At 45.3% G+C, this 17,658-nt stretch overlaps 2 protein-coding genes and 1 pseudogene across 3 annotated transcripts; 2 read left to right on the plus strand and 1 right to left on the minus strand.

Moving 5' to 3' along the window:
- Positions 1–27: 27 nt before the first annotated feature.
- LOC133888306 (uncharacterized) lies at positions 28–2,985 on the plus strand (annotated as a pseudogene).
- A 2,532-nt stretch (positions 2,986–5,517) lies between these two features.
- LOC133888703 (uncharacterized) lies at positions 5,518–10,511 on the plus strand. Its single transcript, XM_062329044.1, has 9 exons — positions 5,518–6,360; positions 7,044–7,150; positions 7,801–7,869; positions 8,197–8,312; positions 8,542–8,596; positions 8,739–8,859; positions 9,746–9,793; positions 9,894–9,988; positions 10,175–10,511. The coding sequence occupies exons 2-9, from the start codon at positions 7,052–7,054 to the stop codon at positions 10,274–10,276; spliced, it is 705 nt and encodes a 234-aa protein (XP_062185028.1). The 5' UTR covers positions 5,518–6,360; positions 7,044–7,051; the 3' UTR covers positions 10,277–10,511.
- A 2,342-nt stretch (positions 10,512–12,853) lies between these two features.
- LOC133888966 (E3 ubiquitin-protein ligase WAV3-like) lies at positions 12,854–16,606 on the minus strand. Of its 2 annotated transcripts, none has more exons than XM_062329386.1 (2): positions 15,985–16,606; positions 12,854–14,977 (listed from the first exon to the last, which is right to left on the minus strand). In XM_062329386.1, the coding sequence occupies exons 1-2, from the start codon at positions 16,333–16,335 to the stop codon at positions 13,133–13,135; spliced, it is 2,196 nt and encodes a 731-aa protein (XP_062185370.1). In that variant the 5' UTR covers positions 16,336–16,606; the 3' UTR covers positions 12,854–13,132. The 2 variants fall into 2 exon arrangements, with proteins under 2 accessions (XP_062185370.1, XP_062185371.1); XM_062329387.1 differs by lacking the exon at positions 15,985–16,606 and adding an exon at positions 15,206–15,970.
- Positions 16,607–17,658: the final 1,052 nt, after the last annotated feature.

Below are 17,658 nucleotides of genomic sequence, written 5' to 3' on the forward strand. Positions count from 1 at the left end.
AGGTATTCAGTTCAGATCGACTCGTCAATGCCACACGCCAGGACGCCCGACGGGAATCGGTTCACAGGAATCACAATTCACAGGCAGTTAGACACCACACAATCGTCAATCGATCACTTGGCAATTGGTATGCATCAATGCATGTTTAAAAAAATTAGATCTTGACTGTGATGTGAGCTTACGTACGCGTGCAATGATGATCGTTCAGTGCAAGTGGTGTCCGTCGCCGTCAAGAACGGCATCGACCACCTCAGTGCGCCGACGGACGAACTAGTGTTGGGCGACACGTTCCACGCAGGTTCGATCTTCTTCTCTTTTGATCTTTATCTTATCTTGCTAAGCTTAGAATTTATGTACTATTTAAAACATTAGTGTTATTTGATTTATAAAACAGGAAGACGTTTATTTCCTCAATCATCATCATGTCTTCTAGAAATAGGAAGTATGATTCTGGTTATGAAAAGCGTAAGAAGAAACAAAGACTAGAAGCAGCAGCTCAAACTCAAAAGGGTGCTCTTGATAGATTTGTTGTCAAAAAAATCTCAATTTAATTCTAAATATCAAACTCTAGCTGATAATATTGATGAGGGTCATAGTGATGATGCTAACATTGCAGTAGGAGTTGAGGCGCACGCTGTAGAAATTGTTCAAGGTGATGATGCTAATATTGCCGATGAAGTTAGTGGATATACTGATGAAGTTGATCCCAGCTTGGATAGATCACCAAGTACTGAAAGTAACAATAACATCAATACTTCTTTTCATCCTGATATATTTGATCCAAGAACTTGGAATGCACTTGATCCTAAAATGATTGATATTTTGGTGCAAAAAGGTCATAAAAGAGACTTGTCTATTGAGAAAGGTCGTAAAGACAAATTCTCTAGAAGGTTTTCTGTAGTATCATACACTAGAGTTCTCTCAAATGAAGAAAAGTGTGATAGAGAATGGCCTGTATATAGCAAAGAGCTTGACAGAGTATTTTGTTTTTGTTGCAAATTATTGAGAAAGGGGTATGGGAAAGGTCAGTTAGCAAATGAGGGTTTCAATGACTGGCATCATTTTGGCACTAGACTTAAAGAGCATGAAACTAGTGTAGAACATGTTATGAATATGGCTACTTGGTATGACTTGCGTCTCAGGTTGCAAAAGAATCAAACAATTGATAAAGTTGCTCAGCGAGAACTTCAAAAAGAAAGGGACCATTGGAGAAAAGTTTTGTTTAGAATTATCTTGATTGTAAAATTTCTTGCAGAACATAATCTAGCATTTCATGGCACTAATAGCAGGTTGTACCAAGACAACAATGGTAATTTCTTAGGATTGGTTCAAATGTTGGCTGAATTTGATCCAGTTATCCAACAGCATGTTCAACGCATCACGAATGATGAAATTCATATTCATTATCTTGGTCCTGGCATCTAGAATGAGTTAATAAATTTGATTTCTGCTACAATCAGGTCTGAAATCATTGGAAAGGTAAAAGAAGCAAAGTACTTCTCAGTTATCCTTGATTGTACTCCTGATGCAAGCCACCAAGAACAGATGTCTTTGATTATAAGGTATGTTGATGCATCTTCAGATTCTATTTGCATTGAAGAATCTTTTTTAGGTTTTTTGGATGTAAATGATACAACTGGGCAAGGATTATTTGATGTTCTACAAAATGAATTGAAGAATCTTGACCTTGATGTAGACAATGTGAGAGGACAGGGATATGATAATGGGTTAAATATGAAAGGAAAACATCAAGGGGTACAAAAGAAACTATTGGATATAAATCCTAGAGCTTTTTATTCAGATTGTGGTTGTCATAGTCTGAATTTAACACTATGTGATATGGCAAAGTCTTGTGGTAAAGCAAAAGATTTTTTTTGGAGTTATACAACGTATCTATGCAACATTTGCTAATTCTACTAAGAATGGAAAATTCTTAAAGATAACATAACAGGACTGACTCTCAAGTCATTGTCATCTACTCGTTGGGAGAGTCGTGTTGATAGTGTTAAGGCTATAAGGTTTCAGATTCAGGAAATAAGGGAGGCTTTACTATAAGTGGCTGAAAGTGATAATAATCCATTGACAAGTAGTGAAGCTAAATCCTTGGCGGATAATGAACTTGGTGGCTTTGAATTTTTAGTGGCAATAATCATCTGGTATGAAATATTGTCTGCTGTTAATTTGGTCAGCAAGCAACTACAAGCAAAGGATATACTTATTGATATTGCAATTGAGAAAGTATAGGGGCTGATTTCCTTTTTCAATAAGTATAGAGAAACCGGCTTTTCAAATGCGTTAGAAGCTGCAAAAGAAATTGCACTTGAGATGGATATTGCTCCAGAATTTTGCACCAAGCGTAAAATCAAAAGAAAACGACAATTTGATGAGAGCACTGATGATGCATCTATTGCTTCACAATGCACAGGAGTCATTTAGGGTCAATTATTTTATAGCTGTTGTTGATCAAGCTATAGCCTCACTTACTAGGAGATTTGAACAATATCAGGGTACGAAAATACTTTTTGTTTCTTGTTTAATTCAGATAAGCTACGCTCCTTGGATGATAAGAGTTTGTTTTCTTCTTCTGTTAATCTTGAGGCTGCACTTAAGAGTGGAGAACATTCAGATATTGATGGAAAAGAATTGTATGTGGAGTTAAAGTTCATCCAGGATCTTATTAAGGAATCTATAGGCCCTCTTGATATTCTGAAGTATTTGAAACAGCTATGCTGTTTCCCTAATGCCGTTATTGCATACAGAATTTTGTTAACCATTCCCGTGACTGTTGCATATGCGGAAAGGAGCTTTTCTAAACTCAAGTTGTTGAAGTCTTACTTGCGTTCTACTATGACACAAGAAAGACTTAATGGACTGACGACAATAGCACTTGAAAATGATGTTTTGGAGAAGATTAAGTATGAATATATAATTGAAGATTTCATTTCAAGAAATACTAAAAGGATGATGCTTTTCAGTAGAACATGAGGTCAGTTTATTGCTTGAGTACTACTTTACTCTTTTACCATTAATATTTGATATATTCCTAAGTATTGTAAAAAAATAACATGTATTGAAGTTATATAATTAAGTGAAAGTATGTTTTGGTTATATGAATTTTTTTAATTTTAGAGCCTCATTTTGTATTTCGCACCGGATCCTCAAATTCCTAGAGACGGCCCTGCCAAAGGCCATTACTATCCCACATAAATCTATAGATGATTCGGAGCTACCATCAGGAGTGTATCCAGAGAATGTTAAGGCACGAGTCTCCATACAAATCTAGTGGCGAGAAATTCGAGTACAGAAAAAAAACGTTGGAAATGTTGGTATCAGTTGGCAGGAAAATATGGGTAAGGAAGCCCAGCATATGTGGTTCGGCCTTTTGATTTTGAGTCATGGTAGATTGATATGATATGATGGTGATAAGGAAAAAATCTATATTGCCACCTTCAACTATTGTTTGAGTCTATTTATCCTTCTTGAACCACAAAACTAGATATCACATCTTCTCCAACTATTCAAACTAGTGCAATTTACCTCCTTAATTGATTTTTTATGGTTGTTTCATCCTACATGGCGATAACAGTGTAATGATGAATGGGTTATGAGGTTGAGGTGGCTGGTACGTGGCAGCCACGTGGGATCGAGGTGGATGCTGACTAGGATTATGAATGGCACGTGGTGGCTCCTGATTGGTTGGCTAAAGTTGGATGTTGTGGTTCTAAATCTAATCTTGGCCACGAGTTTTTGAACTAACGGCTCGAATTGATGGTGACCTACGATGACCACTCAGACGGCGGCGGCGCCGGAGTTGGGCGGAGACCTCGTCGCTGGCCTTAGAACTCGACAATGAGTAGCGGGGGAGCATCATGGCCGGACAGGGATCTCACCTCGAGCAACAGGGAGGTCAGAGAGGGGGTGAGGCTGTTGTCGATGAGTGAGGGTGGTGGCGACCTTGGGACTTCAACGACGATGGCGCTTCGGCAGCTGCAGAGCGAGGGCGAGGGCGTTGGAGCGATCAGCAGGCGACGGTGAAGCTCTGGGGAGACTTGATAGTGGCAGTGCGGCGCGAAATCAGCGTGGCAGCCAGAGAGCAGAGGAGCACGTGGATCCACAGAGCTACCGGCACCTCCTTGCAGCTCCCTCCTCTGTCACCCTCCTCCTCGTCGTATGCCTTCGTCCTTCTCAACTTCCCCTCCTTCCGCCAGGACGACGCACACCTCACGGGCTTGCTCGACACCTCCGTCGACGCCAAGCTCACCACCGTCTACCACAACCTCCGACCCTGCTTCTTCTTCTCCACCTCCGACCACCATTGCCACTCCCTCCCCGATGCTCTGTCACCCCAACCAAGCACACCGCTATGCTCCCGGTAACTCAACGGTCCCGTTTTTGCCCTTCCCTGAGCCCAATTTTGGCCGAAGCCGAGATGCCCAAATCAAGTCGCGCCGCCGTTGAGCATGATTTCTTCTCATCAGTAAGGGCTCCGTCCAATTCCCCTCTTCTCCACCATTTCCTAGGATCTATCTAGCTTGCCGCATCTCCAATTTACACCCTCGTTCATCGAGCTACACCGGTGTCGTGTCACCACCTCCCCTGCCGACCGCATGCCGCCGCGAGCTCAAACCCCGCAAGCATTGATCCTCGAACAACAAGTAGTACCCCGGTGGTGCCGCCCTGGTGTTGGCGGTGCGGCGACCTTGGCCTCATACACCCTGACACCCAGCTGCGTCGTTCACGATCAGCACGTCACCGGTGGGGAGCAGCACCATGTCACCCATTACCCTTGTCAATGGCATCTCCTCAATTGCCCACACCGGGTCCAGATCCATCAGCGTGATGCAGGCGTAGGTCCAGTCAGCGGGGATGAATGTGTTGTTGCGCAACGTGAGGTGGTACACACCTCGTGGCGCGTTGGTGTAGACCAGCACCTCGACGTGCGTCGGCGTGTCCGACCGGAGTGGTAGGAGAACGGAGGATCCAAACGACATGTAGTTCCTCGACACGCCGCCGGGGATGATAGGCAAGCGCCAGAGCGGGGCACGGTTGTATGGGTCGAAGATGACGGCGCGGTCGTTGGTGAAGATGGAGACGGTGCCCTTGGCGTCCAGCTTCGTCGTCTCGTCCAGGAACGAGAAGAAGGTTAGCCTCTGACACGTCGGCAGTGGCGGTAGCGGTGGGGAGAGGATGGGAGTGGATTGGGTGGCTCTGTTTTTTTTTTGAGATAGAGAGAGAAAGGAGGGAAGAAGAAAAGATGAGATGTCATATGACATGTGGGGCCCACTGCCATGTGTGATCCACATTGGACAAAATCACCGTCCAAACCGCACAGGGATGAAAAATAAATGGTTTCAATTGTTAAGGGAGCCTCTATATCTAGTTTTTCGGTCCACGAAGAAAAATCGGACAAAGGCAATGGTTGAAGGAGCCAAAATAGACTTTTTCTAGTGATAATGAAGAGGGACACAATAGACTGTTGGGCCTGTTGATTGTTGGCCCATGTAGATCGATAGTGAACCGTGTTTCTCCGTTGACGGCGAGGTGAGGGATCCCCAGCGGCACCACTCCCCCTCTTCTACCTGCACCGGAGAGAAAGAGAGAGAGAGAGACTTGAATGGACAAAGAAAGAAGAGAGACGAGGAGGAAACGGAACGGATGGATGGTTGGTTGGGCGGCATGGGCGTGCGGCGTGCCTAAAACATCGATCACCACTTACAGAGAGAGAGTGGAGCGAAACCTCGGGGGACAAACGGAGGAGAGAGAGAGAGAGAGAGAGAGAGAGAGAAAGAGAAGGGGAGAGAGGGAGTCGCAAGCCAGGCAAAGAAAGAGGACGATCGAGAAATAGCATGCATGCATGCATTGAGGCGGCATCCCTAATTTCCCTTGTCGAGGAGGCAGTGGTGGGCAGGTCCAAGGAGGACGGACGGAAGAGGGTTGGGAACTTGGAAAGGCTCCTCTCCCTCCCCTCCTCCCTCCCCTCCCCTCCACAATCCATCATCTCCGGCTCTCTAATTTCTCCAAGATCGAGCAGCAAGAGGAGGATCTGATGCATCACTGCATCCACAGCCAACAATCCAAGGGCGTGCAGTACTCCAAATTAAAAAAGAAACACGAAGCAAAGAGGCAGAGGAATTCCACAACTACGTATGCATGCATGTCGATGGATCATGGTCTCCCACTTAGCTCCTGACGTGCCGCCCTCCCCTCTTCATGCTACATCGATCCATTGAGTAATCCATTCCCATTGAGAAAGTGCGACCGAGGTAGCACAGGTCACAGGGGTTAACAGCAGCTAGCACCCTCCCTCCTCTTCCTTTGATGGGCATTATTCCATTTCCATTTCAACTCCAACATCAACAGGTACCATTTATTCTTTCTAAGACTCTTGTAATTCCGTTATGTTCATATTTCATACTGGAATCCAGTATCCCGTTTGGGAAAAAAAGGCACCATTTATTCATCACATTTGCAGCCTCAGGATGCAAGCATATGCATGTACGACCTTTATTTTATTATCATCAATTGTAGAAATGCATATGCATAGAAGCAGGCCATGTTGAGGCAAATTAAAAGTACAAGATTCTCTGCCACAGTTGCCCCACATCGTTTTTTTTTTTAAAGAACACGTTGGCTTGATTTCCCGGTTTTGGTATTAAAATACTATCTTTAGTCACTACCGTGTACAAAAATCTGCTACCATTTCACAGGATTAATTGCCAAGATAGCTTTTTATGCATATTAATTCCTTTTCAACAGTACATAATCTTCAGTGTAAAATATTCTCGTTTCATAATATTTAGATATGGTTCCGGCAAAAGAAAAATAAGATATGAAACTTTGCTTTGCGACTTTTTTAACTACAAGAGATTATGTTTGTAGGTTTTTTTGTTAGGGAAACTATAAGAGATTGTTTGCTGACAGTTTTGTACCTGTAGGCTTTCCATGTCGCCAGCATTTTATGCCTTGTTTTGTTAGATGTTTTAATGCTGACTGTTTCTGCTGTAATGATTCTTACAGCTGTTTCATAAATTACCTGATTGCAGTGGATGCAATGGTTGGAAATAGGACATGGTTTGGAGGGCTTTTTAACAGCTCAGGCAAAAGGCGCCAAGTTAGCGCCGAGAAGATCTTTGAGTTGACCCCTCTTCAGGTAAAGTTGTATTAAGATTACTAACATCCGCGTAGGCACGATATATGTACTCTCTACGATCTTGTTATTCCAATCCTAACCTCCCACTTTTCTTTCTAAATTTGAATAGATGATTTTTAATTTGTGTGGTTCAAGAATAAGATAACAGGAATCAAGAAAAGCTATGTACTCCAGTATCTCTTTTTTTATTTCTTTCCAAATGCTTCTATTTTCAGCTTCAATTATTTTTCAATGTTTGGAAGGGAACATTGTCAGAGAATATTTTTTAAGAACGTTGCTAACTAAAACACCATGTTTGTCACTTTCAGTACACTCACTTTCTTCCTTATTAAATGTAAAAGTGAAAAAAAAAGTTGGCATATATCTCCTTTATGGGAATATTATGGCTCAGGTTTATGCTAAGCTTCCGTCTTGAGATTTCATGGCAACTTTATATTGTACCTCAATGATGTAACAAACATTTTGATGCTGATATCAGAATGGCAGGGAACTGCAGAATGAGCTGCAGTAGTAATTAACAATATCTTCTCCTGTCTATTTTGAAAGGATTTGGATGATCTCTTGTTTTAGGAAACGATTTATAGATTACGATGTGCCTATCAAATGCCTTCCATAGTTGCAGCTGAACTAACCTTTTTCTAAATATTCAGGAACAACGGTTGCAAAAGTTGAAGGAAAGGCTAAATGTACCTTATGATGAAACTCGGCCAGATCATCAGGTAAGAAGTTCTATACATGAATTGGTTCGTGATTTTGAAAAATGTTAGTTATTTATGAAGTTGTGCTCCGACTAAAATGAGAAATCGGTAAATTGATGTTCAGAGACACGATTAGTAGTGATGGAAGAGAGACATGAAAAGTATATGTTCAACCCTGCATGTTAATAGTGACGTGAGCGTGCAATGATTTGATGTCATGCTGGCAACATTCAGCTCAATATATTTCAACTTTCAACTAGTTTGCTATTTGTTTTTATCATTTATACCTTAACAACTTCAAATTGATGGTAACATCTGCATTTTACATCTTGTGGAGTGTGGTTGTAGGAATCACTTAAGGCTCTTTGGAATGCTTCCTTTCCTGATACACAGCTCACTAGCTTAGTTTCAGAACAGTGGAAAGACATGGGGTGGCAGGGCGTGAATCCATCGACTGATTTCAGGTTACTTTTGGTCTTGCTCTTCGTTTAGTTTGTCTATTTGTGAAGTAGTATGTTTGCTGCTGCTCCTTTCTAGTTTCTCTACAAACATAATGTTCCTCTTGTCCCGGAAAAAAAGGTCGATTGCCGGTTTGTCCTTCTGTGGTAGTCCAGTATAGTTTTCATACATACTTGTGTTTCCCTGACAGAGCAGAGAAAGAGCACTGACAACATCATCTGATTTTGATTTCAGGGGATGTGGATTTGTTTCACTTGAGAACCTTTTGTTTTTCGCAAGAACATATCCGGTATGTCATTTTTCTTTGTGTCCGTAGCCGAGAAAACAACTTGGATTCATCCTGTAAACTGAACCCCTTATGAAGTGAGCAAAGTGACCTTGTCATACTGACGTCTCACGGTTGCTGGTGGCTGATCTGATCCAACAAGCAGGCTTCTTTCAAGAGGTTGCTGCTGAAGCAACAAGGAATGCGAGTCACATGGGAGTACCCCTTTGCCGTTGCGGGTGTAAACATCTCATACATGTTGATTCAGCTGCTGGAGCTCAAATCAGGTATGCATCTCATTTTAACCAGAATTGAAGCAACATAAGCATAGCTACAGAAGGTGCCTTATTTTTTACTCTCTGATCAGGTCCTTCCTTGGACATGTATGGCATCTATCCATCTAACATGTGATACAGTCTAATTCGAATTAAGAGTTGCACAGACTATGTGCATTGCATCAGATTTGTTTCGGTCAAAGCATTTTGTTGCGAACAACCGGAACCTTGTGGTGTCATTCATTAAGAGGAAAGATGTTTGAACAATTACAACACTTGTTGTTTTGATGAAGAGCTCTAACCGAGTGCTGCACCAGAAGAAAATCGGTCAAAGCATTAAAACTTGCTAGTAATCAAAGTACATCTACCTTGTGCGTTGCATTCGTACGAACAAATCGATCAGCATATACGCAACCACATCACAATATCTGCATATAGTTTAGCTTTTGTTCTCTTTCTCAAGATGAGTAATCTTTGGATTTGATCACGACTGTTTCAAGATGAGCAGAGCATTATATATAATACACAGATGCATACAGCACAGGTCCAAGCTAAAGCAAGAAGAAGTGTCGGGGGAGGTGGTGCTAACTGCCAACCGTCTCATCTGATTGCGTTGGGTGCCATCAACACGATTGCCTCTATATACAACATGACTGCATCCATATATATGCTTTGACAGAAAAGAAAATGATGCTGAATTTTTGTTTGATTGTTCACATACTCTGTCTTGGAAAGCAATAACCGAACGGCTGTTGGTTCCATAACTTCTAGGGGAGTAGTTGGTATCGTAGCCGTGGTGGTGCTGGTTTTGCTTCATTCAGACATGATGCATATACAATACCTGAAAATTAAAGCTCCTTGACGGTACTGACGATTTCCTTTCCATTTTGGTTTTCAGCACGGCCGAAATCTTTGCCAGCGATTAACTTTATCAAAGTGTTGACAGGTAACTTTATCAAAGTGCTCTCTTCTTTTAATGAAAAAAATCATGATAATCTTGGATCGATTTGTGGTGCTACTTGACTAAATTTGCATCCCGTTATTAGAACACGAGGAGGCATTTGATGTGCTGTACTGCATAGCTTTCGAGATGATGGATGCTCAATGGCTAGCGATGCGTGCCTCGTACATGCACTTCAAAGTAAGCCGCTAATCGTCTCCTTGTTGATAAATAATCATGAACAATTGGGATTGTGACTTTGATTTGAACTAATCATGAACAATTACAGTTTAGTGATGTCTGTATTTGAGAAGTAATCATATCCTTAGACTGATGATCCCTTTTTCTTTGTTGTGGGAATGCACCCCAAAAAAATGGGAATTGCAGGAGGTCCTGGAAGCAACAAGGCAGCAGCTGGAGAGGGAGCTCTCCCTGGAGGATCTCCATCGCATCCACGACCTCCCAGCTTACAACCTCTTGCATAAGTAGGAGATGGATCAGCCTATAAAATTGAATTCTCTCTGCATGTCTCCCTTGTTGATGGAAGGAATACGCAGTTTTGCACGGAGTCTAGCTAGGGATCCATACATACACTATGTGTCTATGTATATACATACATACGGTACGTTGCACGTCCCTGAGCTGAGCATACATACGTACATGCTAGTAACGTACTGCATGATTGGCTGCATGTGAAGAGGAGCCACTTGCATGGTTTGCTTTGACTGCTACGATTGTATTTGATCCCCATGCATCAAGTGGAATTTTTACGTTTTGATCTTTTTTAAAAAACATATTCTACCAATAGACTCTTGTGAAAATAATTTTAAAAATAAATCCTTTTGCACAGCGTCATGATATTTAGCGTCGTAGTTGAATAGCCTGCGACTGTTACCGATCCTCTATTTTGGAATTGAAGATCACGTGATAACTATCACAACGTTAATTATCACGGCGCCGTGCTATTCAAACATGGCGCTAAATGTAGCGGCGTCATAAAATGGTTCATTTTTTGACATTGTTTCTCCGTAAATCTATGCTTAGAAAAAGTTCTAAAATGAGCCAAAATTTAAAATTCCACCATGCATCACCTCAGCGTTATGTGGCCAGTGTAGAGTACACATGCAGCATGCAAGCAATACATACATACATATGCAGAAATATACTACAGTGTCTGATGCATGCGCTAATTCTTTTGTTTTCTAGCTTTGTCATCCTGATTACTTTTTATATTAAAAATTAAAAAAGGTGGGTGGTGTCCTGCGCATGTGATAGCTTTACAGAAAGAAACTATACAATGATAGATATACGTGGCCGTTTCTTCCATCCCTGCAAGTGCAACAGTGCTGCAGATTAGATAGATTTGGCACAGCAGAGCACAAGACAACAAAACATTCATTGTTCAAAGGAAGACCAAATTATTAAGAGAAGAGAATGGAAAGATTGAGAAAAAAATGGAAAACTGCAACCCTCTTATCTATCTGCTGCTGCTGCTGCTTACCAGAGAAGAGAAGAAGTCACAAATGAAGTTATTGACTGAAAATATGTCACGTCAAACATAGAGCATTTCGTGTGTAAATTCCTAGATCGAAAATTCCAGATCGGATCGGATGTTTCGATCTGCTGATCGGAAGTCCCAATCTAGGTATCCTACAGGAAACGCCTAGAAAATTAGTCATGGCGTCGCACCGTTGGACCTTTGTCGTCTTTTATGCTCGAGAGGGATCTATCAGAGTATAGATGGTCGGCGGCTTGTTCTTGATCGTCGAGATCAAGAACGGAAAGCAATTGATGTTGGAAAAGTGATTTAGGACAAAAAGATAAAAATAAATTGTATTTGTTCTATTGGATATTGGATTCTCTCAATTGGCTATGACCCTTTATAAATATAGAAAAAGGTTGGTTGTGCCCCGTTTTGAGTCGGAATCCATAAAAAAAAATATTCAAATCCGACTCTATCTCTTTCCAAATATCCCGATCTGAGATCTGATTCGGATCGGATGTTCCGATTCCCCTATTGGAAGTTCCGATCATGTCGGAACTTCTAATTTCCCCAAACATGAGGTTCACGGTTTGGATTAAAAATATTTAGTTGGAAGTTCCAATCCTCTAATCGGATATTCCGATTCAGTCGGAAGGTCCGATTTTTTAAACTATAGATTCTTGGTTTAGGAAAAATATTTAATTGGATGTTCCGATGATAACATCGGATGTTTCAATGTGATCGAAAGGTCCGATTTTTCAAAGTACAGGGCTTTCGATTTGGCCAAAAATTTTAACCAGATATTTCGATCCAAACATCGGATGTTCCAATCTATTAAAACTTTCAGCTCCAAGACTAAACACTGGATGGTCCAATGAGAACAAAACTCTGAACACCGGAACATCCAATGAGTGCAACCAAGTTGATACCCAAAATTCTCTACAAGGCTCGACTGAACTCGTCGGATGATTCGGCGATAATCTGGTCTAAGCATCGTAATATCTGGTATTAAAAAAATCTTAGCCATACAATTTTCTATTATCAACAGAAATGAATCACCCTTTCAAGATGCCTCAAATGAAATGATCTTGAGAGAGAGATGAATCATACATGCATCAGGAGGCAGCTGTGCAGTGCAGTGCAGTGCTTCCTCTCCCTTCCGTTGATCATTGCCTCCCTCTTAGTGGTGCATCTGTCAACAACTGAGCAGCAGCAGCAAGAAACTCGTCGTTTGCGTCTACTTGACTCAATTATTTACATTTATTGCCTGATTGCTTCCCCTTTAATCAGTCCATTCCATGGATGGTTCATCAAAACCGAAATCGTGATAGATCCAATTCATTGTTCCCTATTGTTGATCAAAACGGAAGGGGGGAGGAGTAGAATGATGCGGAGTGAAGAGCAGAGCGAGTTCACCACTCGATTCATTGATCAGTCAGCCCCCAATCCTCTCCTCTCTTCTTGCAACAAGCACAGCACAACCTGTAGAATATGCGTGCTCGTGTAGAGCATGAGTGTAATGTATGAGTTGTGTTCGTCCTCAGTTGTACCTAGATTTTAAAAAAAAACACGGCACAGCAAGAGAAGAAAATAAAATTTTAGATACAATTGTCTTTTAATTAACAAGAAAGGATCCTATTTGACTGGGCTAATTATCACCACAATCCATATGACGGGTAACAACAACAACAATAATAGCACATCTCATGCTCTCTTCTACCTGCACTCCGGCGACACCGCGGGGCGGGGACTCTCCTCTTCTTCCTCCCTCCTCTGCGATTCATCTCATTTCACAAAGCGGAAAATCGAAAACAAAATCAACAAACAACTCAATTACAGGTGAGGTGACGCATGCATCAGAATCAGAAGCGGGCGTTCTCGAAGCCGTGCAGATCGCTGACCCGGTTCAAGGACTTGCGCATAATGGCCACCTTCGCCAGCTGCTCCGCCGCCCGCCACGCCGACGTCGGCGTCAACGGCTCCCCACCTGGACCTGATCCTCGCGGGGTACCCACGGGCGTCGTCTCCGCATCCCCCCTCCTCCTGCCGCTCCTTGACGTCGGCGTCAGTGGCTGCTGCTGGCTGCGCCGCCACCGCATGTCGCTCAGCTCCGTGTCCAGGCTGCCCACCAGCTCCTGCTGCTGCTGCGTCGGCGGCGACTGCAGCACCAGCGCCCGCGCCGACGACAGCAGGTGGATGGCCGTCGCCAGGTCCTGCAGCTCCGCCAACCGCCGTGACTCCACCACCGCACGGGTCGCCACGAACAGGTCGTGCAGCCGCCGCGATGATGAGTGGAGGGCCGGCAGCAGCAGCGGCTGCTCCGCGCCGTGCACCGTCTCCTGCGACGCCGGGTCGCGGTAGCTGCAACGCACCGACAGCGACTGCGGGTGATTGTGCTGCGCGCCCAACGGCGCACGCAGCTCCACCAGCAGCTCACGCTCCTCCTCCGCGTACATCTCGCCCAGCCGGACGCTCACCGCCGCGCCGCCGTTGCCACCGGCCAGGGACACGGCCTGCTGCCCGGGACCGCACGAGTACACGGCAGTGATCTCCCCCGTCGGGAACAGCAGCTCCAGATGCACCTCCTGCATCACCACGCTCACAAGGCCGCCCAGGCACTTGGCGAACGCGTGCTCCACAGGGGGAGGCTCTTCGGACGCCTTCTCCTCCTCGGCCACAAGCGGCGTCTCGCCTGGCCCGATGGGGATTTCGACGTGTGTGAAGCGAGTGGCCGGAGCCACGGACGGCCGGCGGGCAACGTGGTGATCACTGCCCTGCTTTCTCGAATCTTGCTGCTGCTGTTGCTGTGTATCGGACAGGAGCATGACCGTGGCGACGGGGTTGCGGTCGCGCCGATCCTCGAGGACCTTGGTGGCCTTGCGCAGCGCGTCGCCGACGCAGGCGCTCTGCTGGGCCTGCTCCTGCCCCTGCGCCGCGGCGCAGACCACCAGGCGGTCAACGATCTGGCGCGCTGACCGCTGGCCCTGCCTGGTCATCCGACGCAGCGGCAGCAGGCGCTTGGCGGCGCCGGAGAAGGCGACGATGGAGAGGCGGTCGGCGGGACCGAGCGAGGCGACGACGAGGCGCATCCCGCGCTTGAGCATCTGCAGCTTCTCGCCCATCATGCCCTGGCTGACGTCGAGCACCGTCACCAGGTCGATGGGCGCGCGCCTCTTCGGGGCCACCAACGACGAGCGCAGCCCGGGTGCCTTGACCTTGATGGCCACCACGTACTTGCCGTGCCTCCGCCCGGACGACACCAGCGCGGCCTCCGGCGCCATGGTCACCGCCAGCCCCGAGGTCCTCGGGCGCGGGAAAAAGCCCCTGAACTCTGCCTCCTCGTCGCCATCGTCCTCGTCGGCCTCCGGGATCGGGTTGAAACCGCCGCCGTTGGCCGCGGCCTTGGGCGCAAGCAGCGGTTCGTCGTCGTCGTACAGCTTGGGGCCAGAAGAGGGCGGCGGCGTCTTGCGGCCGTCGCGGTGCTTGTGGGTGTCGTCGTGGAAGGAGCAGTGGAGGCGGAGGGAGGCGAGGAAGGGGGCCTGGCGCCACGGCGAGGCGCAGACGGGGCATGATAGGACGGCGGCGGCGGAGGAGGAGCGCGCGTGGGCGGCGATGCAGGGGAAGTGGAAGGTGTGGGAGCACTCCGCCGTGAACACCGCCGAGCTGCCGCCGCTCTTGACGCCGCGAGAGCACACGCCGCAACGAGCCTGCACAGCCACCCATTGCAAACATCAGCCACTGATACATTCTTCACATCACAAATGCACACTTTGAAGGGAAAAAGTAATCTTGGTTGCAAAAACAGAGAGACGATGAACAATTTTGGCTTTTTCTGTTTGCCAAAAACAAATTTGGTTTTCTTTCAATCCGAAGAAAGAGAGAAAGCATTGTTGGGATGAGGAAAAGATTGTCTTTCTGGGCACTAGCACTAGTACCATTTGGAGGAGTGAGAGTACTCAAATCGAAATCAAGATAAAGCTGGTCTGATCTGATCTGATCCATCTTTTTCCCCTCTAGGCTCCACCTCCTGCGGCAGCTTTTCTCCCTTCTCCTTTCTTAGACTTCACAGAATCATGACAAAAAGTAGAGTAGGCAGCCTTCTGCTTCTGGGTGTTCTTACTTTCCCTATCTCTTTCTATCTTGGAGAATGGGAGAGATTCATTCATCCAGTCCATGAAAGAGAGGAGATAAGAAAATAACTGGATGGGGTCTGAATGCTGTATGCTAATCGAGTCAGTCTAGAGAGAAGATCAGATCCTCTCACACCCACATTCTCTCTCCCTCTCTCTCAGGTCAGATGTGGAGAAAGAAAGAAAGGTGGCAATCAGGGAAAAACGAAGGATGGAACTGATTGGGAAGCTGCTGTGAGTGATGATATAATAATAATTACTAAATCATCACAAGGAGAAAGAGGAGGAGGATTAGGACAAAACAGAGAGGGTGGTGGTAATGATTGGTGGTTTCTAGAGATGGGGATCACCAATCGCCAGCGGCCAAGGCAAAAGACAAGCTGCTGCTGCTGATTGCTGCTAGACTAAGTTATTAGGGCATTCAATCCAGTTCATCAGCTTGCTTTGCTTGCAGCACTGAACAACACGAAACGAGAGGTAAAAATCGATTCTTTTTTCTTTGCCGATGTACTCCGCTAGTTGAGTAGTACTCGTATCTTGGATCAAGAGAAGAAGAGGAAAATGCGAGTGAAGAAATGGCGGACCTTGGTTGGGAGGAGGGAGGCCTTGAGCAGCGCGAATCTGGAGGGGGGTCTGGGCGACGACGGCGCCGACAGCGCCTGCAGCAGCGGCAACCGGTGATGCTTCCTGGCTGGCGCCGGCGCGGAGGGTGGCGTCACCGGGGCGGGCTCCTCCGGCTGCTGCAGGGGCCTGGTGCGGCACCGGAGGGTGGGCGTGGATGGGTTGCTGCCACCGGTGGCAACGCTCTTGACGGCGGAGAAGAAGCCGCCGGCGCGGGGGCTGGCGTCGTGGGGGCGTCGCTTCTTGTTCGTGGCGTCGTCGTTGTCGCCGCGCTGGACCGACGTGCACAGCGCCCTCCGCCACCCCGTCCCCATCCTGCTCCCCCTTGATTGGTCAGGTCAAGAAGCGAAGCTGGAAGAAGAAGAAAGAAGAGATGGACGCTGGCTGCTGCTGCAAGTGGTGTGGCTGCTCTTAATTGGCACTGCTACTAGTAATAATATGCAGGATCAATTCACATGGCAATGGGGAATCCCGGGGAAGAAGGCTCAAGCGCTCAAGCCTCTCTCTCTCTCTCTTCTGCTCTGCCCTGCTCTTCTTTGTGCTATGAGCAGCTAGTTAAGTACTTGGCAATTATTATAGCAGCAGCAGCAGCTGCTCAACCTACTCGCAGTCGCATCCCGGGTCCCAAGCTCGTCTTCCATTTATTATTTCGAAATTCGCCATCTCATCCCCCGATATCTCCCTCCGGGTTGTATTATGTGCAACTCATCATCTCCAACTCCGAAAATTGCAGCAGCAAGATTCGACACCTTTCTATTACAATCACTGGGTGCGCATCCTCAAATTCTAAGTGGTGCTCAAAGAATAATACGGCCTCCGGTAACAAATAAGCGGCGGTTTGGGTATCAATACGATTCTCATAACGCATATTTGATTTATTACTTTTTTATAATATATTTATAAAATATAATAAAATTGTATTATCATGAAAATACTTCTTGAGATAAGTTTACGCGTATCATTTTTAAATATTCAAACTCAACATATAAGAATAATTTATAGTTAAATTTTAAAAATATTAACTACATGTAACCTAAAATAATAGTTATTTATGACTAGAGAATATAAGAGTTATCGCAATACTCATACAAATTAAAGCCGTTATGAGCGTTTGAGCCCTAGGTTCTGACTGGTGCTCACCGAGCAATTGAGCATTAGCATAGTTTGGTAGTGGATGCCTTGGAGCGTTCCACCCACCTAGGCTTCAATCTGAAGCTAAAATCACTAGCTAGATGGTGACCCTGATATCCATATTCATATCGACTCTACACAAAAAGGGAAAGACATGCTAGGATTTTATCTTAGCGGTAAACTTGCTTGCTCCATAGGGAAAGGAAGGATCAAATGTCTATGCGCATAGTGAACAAATGGCCATACCTGCAACCTCCAAGGTTAGAGGTCGTGGCGCCACCGCCTCCAACCGTGAGAAAATTGATCGAGTAGTAACTAGACACATGACGCGATCTGGGTCAACCGCTTCGATATTCACCTAAGAATCTCAATTTAAGAAAAGAAATAGTATAATATATAAGAAGAACCAAAACTAAGCCATTCACATCTTAACAATATCAAATGATGAAAATGGGTGGTAAGTTCTGAATATGCAATCTTTATGTGGGAAATCACCTAGGTTGTTC

This window comes from Phragmites australis, chromosome 13 (genome assembly GCF_958298935.1).
Source record: "Phragmites australis chromosome 13, lpPhrAust1.1, whole genome shotgun sequence".
Classification (NCBI taxonomy): Eukaryota; Viridiplantae; Streptophyta; class Magnoliopsida; order Poales; family Poaceae; genus Phragmites; species Phragmites australis.

Coding starts and splice junctions, on each gene's coding strand:
- LOC133888703 (XM_062329044.1), top strand. CDS start 7,052: ATGGTTGGAAATAGGACATGGTTTGGAGGGCTTTTTAACAGCTCAGGC. Junction 7,870..8,196: donor AAACTCGGCCAGATCATCAG/GTAAGAAGTTCT, acceptor GTGTGGTTGTAG/GAATCACTTAAGGCTCTTTG. Junction 8,597..8,738: donor TTTTCGCAAGAACATATCCG/GTATGTCATTTT, acceptor TCCAACAAGCAG/GCTTCTTTCAAGAGGTTGCT.
- LOC133888966 (XM_062329386.1), bottom strand. CDS start 16,335: ATGGGGACGGGGTGGCGGAGGGCGCTGTGCACGTCGGTCCAGCGCGGC. Junction 14,978..15,984: donor CCTCCCTCCTCCCAACCAAG/GTCCGCCATTTC, acceptor GTGGCTGTGCAG/GCTCGTTGCGGCGTGTGCTC.